Source organism: Rhinichthys klamathensis, unplaced genomic scaffold (assembly GCF_029890125.1).
Source record: "Rhinichthys klamathensis goyatoka isolate OS25496 unplaced genomic scaffold, OSU_Roscu_1.1 h1tg000605l_1, whole genome shotgun sequence".
Lineage (NCBI taxonomy): Eukaryota > Metazoa > Chordata > Actinopteri > Cypriniformes > Leuciscidae > Rhinichthys > Rhinichthys klamathensis.
The window spans coordinates 712,702-725,171 of record NW_026607060.1 but is presented as its reverse complement, the minus strand read 5'-3'; the positions used below and the strand labels follow the sequence as shown (position 1 = coordinate 725,171).

Genomic DNA, 12,470 nt, shown 5'->3' with positions numbered 1-12,470 from the left:
TTTACAAATTAGGATCTCCCGAAAGGGAGGTTTTTGGAGATTTTGTCAGGTTTTGGTCACTTCTGGTTACAAATTTGTTTGTAGTTGCTTTGTGTGGGCAATGAAAGCTAATTATATACACAGTTATTTTGTTATGACTCATTAAATGTTGTGATATGAAATATTACAGCTTGAAATAACTTTACAATTTCGAATGAATGAATGACTGAGGCATTTATAGCGCTTTTCATATGTACTACTGTACACCTAAAGCGCTTTACAATTGTATCAGGAACCTCTCCTCAACCACCAGCAGTGTGTAGCATATATTATAACTACAAAGTACTTCTATAATGTGTGCCTCTAAATTAAAATATTCATGTTTCTTGAAACCCTATAACACCCCTTTCAGGTGTTAACATATGTACAGGTTGCACATTACTGAAAACAATGATAAAACTTAAGTAAGGTCAAGTCACCTAAAGAATGGTTTCAGTGCAGCTTTACAGTGATAAGCAGGGAAATAATGATCACTGATGCAAACAGAATTCAATTCTGCTGTAAAGAGCTCTAAAAGACAATAGTGTCATTGCTGAAGTCCATACAGTGTTAATTCAGTTCAGTTCAATGTAAAGCTCATCAATTATGAAATGAGTTCAGTTCAGCTGAAGCAGCTCTGGAAAAAACTGATATCATCATCCAGCTCAGTTCAGTTCTCATCCGATAGTGTCAGTGCAGTCAAATGTATTATAATATTGCTGAATATTAAGTGTTCCCAACTAAGCAAGCCAAAGGTGACAGTGGCAAGGAACCCAAACTCCGTCTGTGTCAGAGTGGAGAAAAAAAAAAACCTCGGGAGAAACCAAGGGGACCAGTTCTCCTCTGGCCAAATGAACCAACATGGTGTGATTATTATTCCATGCTGCATTACAAGTCAGATTGCGTATTGATGTCATTAAGAATATGCATCCAGTTCCAACACTCATTATGCTCATTAGGTTCAGGAGGAGCACTTATCTAATCTGCCAATCAATCTCGTTGCTGCCTGCCTGTCTCTAGTGATGGTTTTTCCTGGCATCTGTCCTAGTCACCACCTCGATCCTCAGTCCTTTAAGAGATTCTGCCCTGTCTTCAGCCATTATATCATGGGACAATTGGAGCTTGAGTTGAGCCTCATTCTTGAGTCCCTTCTTTGCATACAGCAAGCCAAATACCTGTACCCTTTCAGCAGTTCTGATGTAGCATGAACATCATGTTTATTTTTCAGACAAGTGTAAAATGTCTCTCCTGTGTGATATGTAATTCACCTATAGCCGGCATCATGTCTACACTCTAAAAAATGATGTGTTGGATTTACTTAAAATATATATGCACCATTTTTGCATCATACTTTTTAAGTAATCCCGACTTGGAATAATTTTCTTAAAATTAACAAGAAAACCTTTGTTATGTACTTAAATATTTGAGTTCACGCAACATTCTTTACTTAAAAATATATGCATCACGTTACCTATATTTTTAAGTAAAGAATGTTACGTGAACTCAAATATTTAAGTACCTATAACAAAGGTTTTCTTGTTTATTTTATGTAAAATTATTCCAAGTTGGGATTACTTAAAAAGTATGATGCAAAAATGGTGGATATATATTTTGAGTAAATCCAACACAGTGCAGGCCATGTGAGATCAAAACAAATCTTAGTTCTGTTAACTTAACATTTAAGCTCATTTATATACAAAAATAAGACAATTAAATGAGTTGAACCAACCATTTTAACTTATTTTAGATCTTCAGCTATTGGTCTGCTTACTTCACTGCTCCAGTACATTCAATGTCTTAAAATAAATTAAACATGCAAATCTCACACAATAAAGCATTTAACTTTATTATTTATTTTTCCCCCAAAACTTTTAAATTGCATCTTAAAATATATTCAAATAGAAAACAGTTGTTTTAAATTGTAAAAAATAATAATAATCACAATATTACGGTTTTTGCTGTATTTTGGATCAAATAAATGAAGGCTTAAAAGTGCGTGATGCTGGCATATTTCTCCTAAAGCAGTTTTCCTCTATCTAATTCTAAACAATTTGCCTATAGCCTCTAGCGGCTAGAGGCTATAGGCAAATTGTTTAGAATTAGATAGAGGGAAGCCTCTTGCAAAACAGTCATTGACCGTTGTCTTATTCACTTATCTTATACACTCTCAAAAAGGATGAGGTCACTCTTTCTCCGGAACTCGACTCGCGTATGGTCGTTACCGGAAGCCAGTGATTATAGTTTATAAAGTTGGATATTTTTCTTACAAAAACACACCGCTTCGCTTCAGAAGGCCTTTATTAACCCCCTGCGCCGGATATGGATTATTTTATGATGGATGGATGAGCTTTTTTGGGCTTCAAAATGGTACCATTCACTCCCATTATAAAGCTGGGAACAGCCAGGATATTTTTTAATATAGCTCTGATTGTGTTTGGCTGCAAGAAGAAAGTCATATATAAGATGGCTTAAGGGTCAGTAAATAATGGGAACATTTTTTTTGGTGAACTAACCCTTTAGTAATTTTATTGTGTAATGGCTATTTTAACACATTTTGTGTAATTTTGTGTTGGTTATTTGCTAAAAAATGCTTTCTATAATGTTATTAGGTATAGCCATGTATAAAATAGGTCTTTTTATTTGCATTCTTGCAGCTGTAAATGGAAAATGCTTCAAACACTTGTTGTCGATGATGGAGATATGCAAGAAGCTCACCCTCGATTGTATGCACTTGAAGTATAAATGTAAACGAGATGAATGTAAAAGAATTGTATGCGAATCTGAGTGAATGTTAACTGTTTTTAATATAAATGTAACAATGAAGTTTTAATAATGCGAGTCTGTTTTTTTGCGTTGCATGTTTTTGTCAAATTGTCTCAAAGATGGCACATTTCTGACAAAAATAGTGTGATTATAACACATTTAGAGTGTAAAAGATCTAAACACTTTGTGTTAAGATGGTTTACACTGGTTGAGTTAACACAAAATGTTTTATCCTTGAATAGACATGAAATAGCACAATTTGTTTGGTTTCCAACACATCGGTTTTGTGAGTGTTGCAATTAAGTGCTCAGTGTCTTATTTCAATTGTTCATTTGGTGGTGAAAAATATTTATGACTGCTAAAAGCTTTCAGAACTGTCAGAAGAGTGTGAGAGACCACAATATGATATTTTCATATATTCATATGGAATATTTTCATATTTTATGAGATGCACGTATTAATGGAGTTCAATACATGGTCTTTATATAGGGTGGTAGCCACAAGAGGCCTGTCTCCACCCATTCACTGTATTCTATCTGCACAAAACTGCCAGCTGAAATTGAATGTGCGTAGTGAACACTAGAGGTCCGCAGGATGTTATTGTGTTATTGGGCATTTTAGAATTGGTTTTCTATTTTGTAACACTGGGTGGCGCTGGATCACAGTACAGTGAACAGTACAGGGTCAGTAATGTCTGGATGGAGGATGTGCAGGTAGATGTTTGATGATGGTGATGATGAGAGCAAATCGGTGAAACCATATTAGAGAGTTAAAACACAATTGGAGCAAAATAGCTTTTCATATCATATGTTTAAAATATTAAAATGTCTGGGTAGTTTTTAAATCTCTTGCTGTTGCTAATTGTTTAGGCTACTGCTAAACCAGTGCTGCAGATGCAGAACATTCTGGGATGATAATAATAATAATATTTTTAAATCAAATTGGGTGTACAAGTTAGAGCTACAAAAAATTTTCAGAGATCGCTTATGAAGATGAAACATTATATGAACTTGCTCAGATGTTTGAGCCCCATTTCGTTCAAATCCTTTATGACTCTCTTCTTTAAAACACATTGATTTTGATTTCCACCTTTTTTTTGAAGATTGTTGGAAACCAAACAGTTTTGGTAACTATTGACTTCCAATGTATGGACAAAAACAAACAAAAAAAATCCTAGGTTTGGATGGAACAACATGAGAGTAGGTAAGTGATGAGAGAACTATCTGGGTGAGATTATCCATTCAAAGACTTTGGGTGACAAGATCAATAACTTTCAAATAGCGGTTTTCTAATTTCCCCCCCAAAAAAAGAAAAGAAAAAAACGTATAGGCCTATAATACAGTTTTCTTTTCTGAGGTGGTAAATCAAGTGTTAAGTATCTGTGAATAGAACATGACATGGATCTGGATCCTGCTCTGAAAGAGGGTCATTGTGACTTGGATATAAGACTCTGAAAGAAACCCCATGTAGTTAAGACAATAACTCTGACCAGGCATTCAGGAAACAGTTTTGTTTTGTAGGCTTCGTGCAGCCAAACTCTTTTTGTATCCTACTTTGTAATCTTCAGGCTCCTTCAAACTGAAGAACTGACAGCATTGTTGGGTCTGAGAGGTAAGAAAAACCAAACTGCAAGTGTTATTTTATGTCCTATGCATTCTTTTAACTGGCAAGAAAACAAAACTGGAAAATTGCATGAATCATAGCATCCTACAAGACAACGCAGGTCAGAAATGCTCAATCTTTATCTTGGAAATCTTCCTTGCAGCATCCAGATAAATGACAACGAATTCCTTTAAACTAACTAGTATATATTTTTATGTTAGTACTTTCTAATAAATGAATAAGTAATTCAATATAGACTATTTTTTATGTTCTAATAGTGATTAATATATTTCACTACTACTTGTTAAATTTTGGTATTTACTCATTAGATAGCCTATAATCCAATAGAGATGCAGTATCATCACTAATAGTTTTTCATTACCTGCTAATAATTATAGTTTTACTACTTGCATATTAGCACCTAGGCTACTTATGATAAACTATTGTTAATGTTTCTTATGTCGCTTGTTATTTGCTTTATTTTGGGACATATAGCCTAATGAATCGTCAATGGTTCAATTTTGTTAATAATTGTTAGACAATTTAGCAATATAGCCTATTTGGAAAATGGAACTTGCCACTATTGACATAGGCACTACTAAGCAAAAGAAGTATTAGGGACTAATTCAATACTACTGACTATCGGATTATTTACTAAATAATACTAGTAGCATAAAAATAGTTTGTTTTAAAGGATAAATTTGTTTCCAGTGCACAGGTGAGTTGTCCAGCTGTAATTATCCACCTTTGGCAGTTGGGCAAAAGGTAGGTTACAAAACAAGATCACAACAAAGTTCCCAGTGCCAGCTACAGGGTAATGGTGTTTTCAACAGCATGTCTTTACAGTGCATGAATGTAGACTCGTAGCATGTGGCTGTCAGCACTGGAATCGGGGGGTGTTCCTACACTTTGGGACCGCCCTCTGGATGAAGCCGAGCCATTTACCACAGCAATGTCAGCCCAATCCACGGCTGGAGAAATGCACATTGCACGCTCCTTGTGTATTTCCATCGCAGCATAGAAAATAACGGTTCGAGTACTACGGAGCGATGGCACCGCCGACTGACGCGTCTTCAGCACAGCCTCACGGATCCCAGAAAAAAAACGCTCGTGGGAATTTAAAGGAACATTGATTTTGCTGTATTTTAAAGCATCGCATCAACTCCGCTCACGCTACCAAAACGTGATTGAAGCTGATTTATCTGGTGATGGTTTTCTAGAACAAACTGTTCCGTTTTGGCCATCACAACGCAGCCTGAAGATCCAATCCATCACCGATGCGTTAATCGCAAGTCCGTCGCCGAGCTTGTTTTCTTGATATCAGAATAAAAACATCTGTGATTCATAGGATCCAGCTGCACCAGCTCTATAGTATTCGAGCATCCTTCCGCCAGTGTGCATCATCATCACCATCATCATCATCGCGCCCTGCAGCTCCATCGCAAGAGGGAGGATCCGCAGAGGAAATCTCCGGGCAACACCACACATTCAGAGGATGCTTTGGATGTAAAATAAATAACGATGGGGAAAGATCATGAATTACTTCAAGCGGTGAAGACAGAGGACCTGATGACGGTGCAGAAGCTCCTGCAGAGGCCCAAACCTGGGAAAGCAAGTAGGTCTTGCTTGATTTTTTTTTAAGAGTTTACATTATTGCTTACCATGTTGTCATGGCTGGTAGGCAAGAGAGATCGTAAGTTGTTGGGTGTACTTTCTAATGAGAAGGAGAACACTTGCCCTACCCTTTAATTATGGCTGAATGTTTAGGATTTTACTCAAGCTGTTGAAAAGACCAGAATATGTTGTGTTTTGGGTGCTGATGCCCTCAACAAGCTTCCAAACTAGCATTATCAGCAAGGTCAATCAGCTTGGTGAACATCTTGGTTTTGTTGGTCCACCAGCTAGACCAGCATAAACCAGCATGGCAATTCATTACTGGCTGAGCTGGTCTTTTTCAGAATGATAGAGGGGGTCCCATGTTGAATACTGTGATGTTCCAGACTTTCATATGATTATGAGCATCACATCACTTTTTTATTTTAATCAATGATAAATGTTTTTAAAAGCCCAATATATTAACTTGATTTGCAATGTGATTTCGATGCTTTCCCCTTCGTAAAGGGGCGTTTCAGATGTGGAATGCTGTTTGTGCATGCATAAAAAAAATAGTTGTATGAAAATTATTCATTTTTAGGAGTAAAATGAAACCTTTCAACAGGCAAAAACTTCTAGACAAAGCTGTGCGGTAAACATGATTTATTTTTAGAATTGAAAATGGGGTTCATTTCATATGGTGAGAAAAACACTCTCCCGTTGAGAACTAGATTTGCTTGGCAGGTTTACACTATCATCTGAAAAGCTACCGTGAACATTCATATGCCCACCTGGACTGAGCTTTGATGTTCTGCTTTGAATACCACAACCTGAGGTGGCTGCACATCAGGATGCATTGTGTTGGTCTGCTTTCTGTCTCCTCCACCACATCTGTGACATTATCAACAGCATCTCACACAACAGCTCGACTGAGATTTCTTTGTCTTACGTGCCTGTCTGCACTGAGCATGTTTGGATTATAATAACCCCGGGGGCTCAAGGCAGAGAGCCACAGCCGTCATGACGCTCTTCTGAGCACCAGGCTGTTTCTCGGCACTCGTCTGCCTGTTCTCCAGTGTGGCTGCAGCACACTCCTGCTCTGCTAAACACTGCCCCCTGTAATGATGGGGTGAACGAGCATGAGGTGCATCCACATCACTGCACTTTCACAATAGGAAAGAGAGGAACGCTGCCAGCGAGCTTCATCACTTGGCTTCTTGCCATCGAAGCAACACGTAGATGTATGCTTTAAACGATGACAGCTTTTTGACACTGAATATGCATGATGCTGCTCTGTGGGAAAAGCATAATCTTGGAGTATTATAGTTGGTTATTTCAGTTCATGATTGATTATTGTAAGTCATTTCACTAGGAAGACTCAAATTGTGAAAATCTGTGTTGAGTTCACATGTTCATGTTACGTGTAGAGCTTTTTTTGTCACTCAAACAATGAGTCTGCTTCTTCAAACAGAGAGTGATATGCCTCTGTGAAAGTGTTGTTGCTTAGCTTTTATGTAAAGCTCCACCTCTGTATTGGAAACACAAAGCTACCCAGAAGCCAATTAGTTCCAGTCAGAGCAACTGCAGTCTCCTCCCCTGCTTGACAGTGATTGGTTGGGCTGGATGCTGTCTGTGCTCTGTAACAAAGTTTTGGTCAATTGACTGAAATGCAGCACTGCATTTGTTTTGTACGGAAATCCTATTATAAAATCATAGCTTATTAGTTTAAGGACTGTAGCTTTGAACAATCAAGTGGCTGGTGTCGTTGATGCCAACATTGAATTGTTGTGTGTTTGACACATGCCAGTTCCGTTATACATTTGCAAACATTTTTAAAATGAATATAGAGTTTATTTCTTCTAGTTGCCTAGATGTACTTTTACATTGGTACAGCATTTCATTTAATTTTAAAGGGGGTCCTATTATGCTTTGGAACTTTTTCAACATTAGTTAGCGTGTAATGTTGCTATTTAAAGCTGCAGTCCGTAGCTTTTTTGGGTTAAAAATTATCCAAAATAATTTTTTGAGAAAATACATTACCAGCCGGTGTTCAAAACTATCTGCTTGCCTTAGCTCGATTCAAAACGGTAAGCTTGTAATAATGTTTTTAATTCCAATGGTACTGGTGGATTTCCGCAGGAGATTCGAGCATGTCTACGTCATTACGTCACATCTGTACACATAAAGAAGGAGTCTCGGTTAGTATGAGCTATATTGCGTGTGAGGATCCTGGAGGTGGAGATTTATAGCCTTTTCTCACAGCACTTGATATAATTAAACTTATCAATTTGATGGCGGATCCAGAAAGTTTCAAACGACAATCACCAGTGACAACAGATTCACCCGCTGTAAAATGCAAAAGACTTCGTTCGGACTTCGGAGTGGCTACAGAAAGAAGAGACTGCAACCGGACCCAAGCGAAAACAAGGATACACATCGGAAGGACATTACATGTAGTCACGCAATGCTGACGTTGTTAACATTAACAATTTGAGAACAAAGTATCATTTGCACGGTTTTACGTGATATGATAAGCGATTGTTAGATTTAATCAGCGCGATTTACTGCAATGTCAGAACTAAAACAAAAGTGGATGTTTCTTACTAGTTCAGATGACATTTTCCGGTGAAAATTCTTATGTTGGTCATACTTCCAAAAAGAATAATCTGTGATTCTGAATGTCAGTATCCACACCGGCGCGGTGACTGACAGCTGCTCACTCTCCTCAAACACTGTGTTCATCCGCGCTGTGCCGTGTCAAGGTACAACTCAAGTAAAGTTGACAATTCCGCGAATAACTGGAGTTTTACCATAGTTAATATAACTGGAGTTAATACCATAGTTTTCAGACAAATATCATAATTAAATGGTGTATAACATCGTATCAAAAATGTATAAGGAACTTACGGGGAAAAATACATACCACTCTGAAACGTCCTGTGTAATCTGTTCTGGACAATCGTCTTGTTTGTTAACAGTCTTAAGTCTGAATCAGGCTTGAATTGGTTTGAAATTGACGCCATCGTTAATATTTACATCTGAGCAGATGAATCTCGTAGTTATGGTAAGGGGCGTGACATTTCCCAAACAAGCGCTAAGTGGTTCCAATCACAACACACTTGGCCAGCTGACCAATCACAGAACATTTTGTATTTCGAAGGAGGGGCTTCATTGAAACCGGAACTAAACGGCGCGTTCAACCAGACTGAGGAGAGAGATGCTGTGTAAAATATGTGAAAAATAATGTGTTTTTTGAACAATCAAGCATGAAAGCATATTCTAGTAGACCCCGAAAATAAAATCAAGACTTCTTAAAGGGGATAATAGGACCCCTTTAATTAAATGACCTCATAGCAAAAACAGGTGCAGAAAATGGGCCTGTTTGATCACTTCACTTTATCCATCCATCCATCCATCCATCCATCTAAAAATAGCTTGCATCATGTATATTGTAAAATATTGGCAATATGATGAGGTGAGTTCAGACAACATCATAAAACATCCCTCAAAAAGTGAAACGAAGCTGCTGGCTGAGCTCATATTTTTGCACTCACTGCCAGTCAATATTAAGACAGTGGCTTGGTGCCCTGTAGCTAATCCAAGTAATCATTACTTCCACTGCTTAGTGTGATGATTGAATTACAGTACAGATGGCTTTGAGTGAGTCGCAGAAGAGAGAGAAAGAAAGGAGGAAAAGGTGCTGGGAGGGAAAGCAAGAGAAGCAGAAATAAGACAGCAGAAAGACATCAGTTACTCTGACACAACGAAGCGTTCACATCTCATTGGACGGTGTCCACCTTTGGGGGATTTTAGTGGTGAGCACGACTCTAGTGCAGATGTCTCACGCAGAAGCGTTTGTTTCTCAATGGGGGTGAAGCTCCTTTTCTGTTCATTTATCTGAAGTACTGAGGTCTGATTTCTGAGGTGTTAGTGTGTATATGAGCCCAGAGGGAGAGTGAATTGGAAAGAGTGTTTCCAGACGATTTCTGCACAGCATTTTTCCACATATTCAGCACATTCTCCACCTTTTCCACAAGCATTCAATGCAGATCGCTACAGAAAGAACATCTGGAATACAGTATATCTTATTGCAGTAAATTGCTAATTAGTTTCAATAGCATGAAGTGAGTGGAACATTGCAGAGCGTGACTCAACATACTGATGAAGACATGACGGGATGGGTTATCTATTCTCCACCTCTACAACCTGTTCACATATCCCAGCAGCAATTAGAGACAAGCTATTTTAGCAGTCGAAGCATATGGGGTCCCAAAGGAAAAAAACCTCTGATCGTTGTAGGCCTCCCTCACTCTGCTTTCCTCTGCCGGCTTCATTCTGAAGTTTTGGAGTGAAATAAATCTGGTGAGAAAATGAAAGTGGGGTGTAGTAGTGTAGTGCTATATTGATGGATGACAGTCAGCTCACTGAAGTACTAATACTGTTGAGATTGGTTGGAGGATTTTTTTTCCTCCTCGGGTCTCCATGGAGACATCTTCTGTGTGACCATCTAGGACAAGTGTAAATGAAATGTAGGTGCTTGACATGGCATGCTTTATTAAATGTCCAAGGTTGGATATATACCAATTCAATATTGTTAATCAAGTGTATATAAACAGAGTTTAGTAAGTAGCCTACTCACAAATCTCTCTAAAGAGCTGAACATCAAAGTACACATTTGCGGTCGTCTTCGAGGATGTTTTCTCTTTTCACACAAATAATTAAAATAAATCCTAATTCTAAAAAACAACAAAAAACAGAGTGAATACAGAAATAGTGGAACAAACGGTTAAGTGTGAAAGTTTTGTATTTATTTGAGACCATAATTTTTTTTTTTTAATATTTTTTTTCCTCTGTATATACTAGTATGCCAATTTTCCATTTGGCATCATTAAAATAACAGCAATTAGACATTATCATAAAAATTTCCAAATTTGCTTATATTCACCCTGTATAAGCCCATGCATAATGCTGAATATTAAGCTGTTAAGATATAAAACATCTTTGTCTAAGAAATGGGTAATTTTCTTTGATACTATATATATTTAGCTGTGAAATAGACATTTATTTAGTTGCTGTTGAGTCAAAGCAGAATTTTACCACCACCACCAACAACAACAACAAAACAACCCCCCAAATAACATCGATGACAGGACAATTTTTTTTAAGAGCTGTCAATTTATGCTAGATGATAAAGTTTCTTATTCTGTTATTACCTTATGTAATTAAAAAGTAATTTGATGTGATATTCAAAATATGTTTTTGAAATTAAAAAGTTTTATTTTAGTAGACTACATTTTTTAGTTGTATTAGTCTATTTTAATAGACTAATAATTGGAAATGGGTATAAAATGTCTCAATGCTCAATTTGTTAACATTAGTTAATATGGTAACACTTTAGTTTAGGGTCCAATTCTCACTTTTAACTAGTTGCTTGTTAGCATGCCATGCATATTACTAGGATATTGGCTGTTTATTAGTAGGCTATAAAGCACATATTAATGATGTATTCTGCATGACCATATTCTAATCCCCCATAATCCCCTAATCTTACCCAATAATACTAAACTTAACAACTATACCTTACTAACTATTAATACGCAGAAATTAGGAGTTTATTGAGGTAAAAGACGTAGTTAATAGTTAGGTAGTGAGAATTGGACCCTAAACAGAAGTGTGACCGTTAATTCAGGCATCATAAAAAAACAATGAACAACATTTTTTCTACTTCTTTAGGAATGTGTCTATACTTTAATGTTAACATACATTCATTGTTAATTCATGCTCATTCAAAATACATGTTAATTGATAATACTTGAAATAACGGATTAGAACTGTATATGTAGAAATTAACATTAAACAACATTAATTCAGTAAATGCTTTGAAAGTATTGTTCATTGTTATTTTGTGCATTAACTATTATATTAATGTAATTTATTCCTGTGATGTTAAAGCTGAATTTTCAGCATTATTACTCCAGTCTTCAGTGTCACATGATCCTTCAGAAATCATTCTAATATGATGATTTGATGCTTAAAGAAGCATTTCTTATTGTCATAGATGTTGAAAAAAGTTGTGTTGCATAATATTTTGGGGAAACTGTGATGCTTTTATGGACTCATTGATGAAAAGACAACAACATTTATTTGAAATAGAACAATGTTAAAGTCTTTAATTTTGATAAGTTTCATGCATCCTTGCTGAATAAAACATACGTGCATCTATATCATTCGATAAAGGATATGATACCATATTGTGCAAATTTCCTTCCCAATTGTAATGGTGCTGTGCTGACCCTGTGAGCACATATCCATCCAGATCTCCTCATTCACACTCCAGACGGGAACTTTAATCATGCCTGAGTCTGTAAGGATCAGATGGATTCAGGTTTGCTGGATATGTGATCCGTTTGTCTCCTGTAGCCCTGCAAATATGGCCTCCAGACAGAGACATCTGCACTATTTCTCAGCCGACAGCCGCAATTCTCCACACAGCT

General features: G+C 37.0%; 1 protein-coding gene across 11 annotated transcripts in view; it reads left to right on the top strand.

Moving 5' to 3' along the window:
* Positions 1–5,305: 5,305 nt before the first annotated feature.
* The window catches only part of caskin1 (CASK interacting protein 1), a 103,998-nt gene continuing 96,833 nt past the window's right edge, over positions 5,306–12,470 (top strand). For 6 of the 11 annotated variants that reach the window (XM_056240672.1, XM_056240670.1, XM_056240675.1 and 3 more), the window contains exon 1: positions 5,307–5,998. In XM_056240672.1, the coding sequence (XP_056096647.1) occupies positions 5,905–5,998 (94 nt within the window). In that variant the 5' untranslated portion in view covers positions 5,307–5,904. Of the gene's footprint in view, positions 5,999–12,470 lie in introns of all 11 variants that reach the window. The other 5 variants (XM_056240680.1, XM_056240673.1, XM_056240678.1 and 2 more) reach the window with 3 other exon arrangements.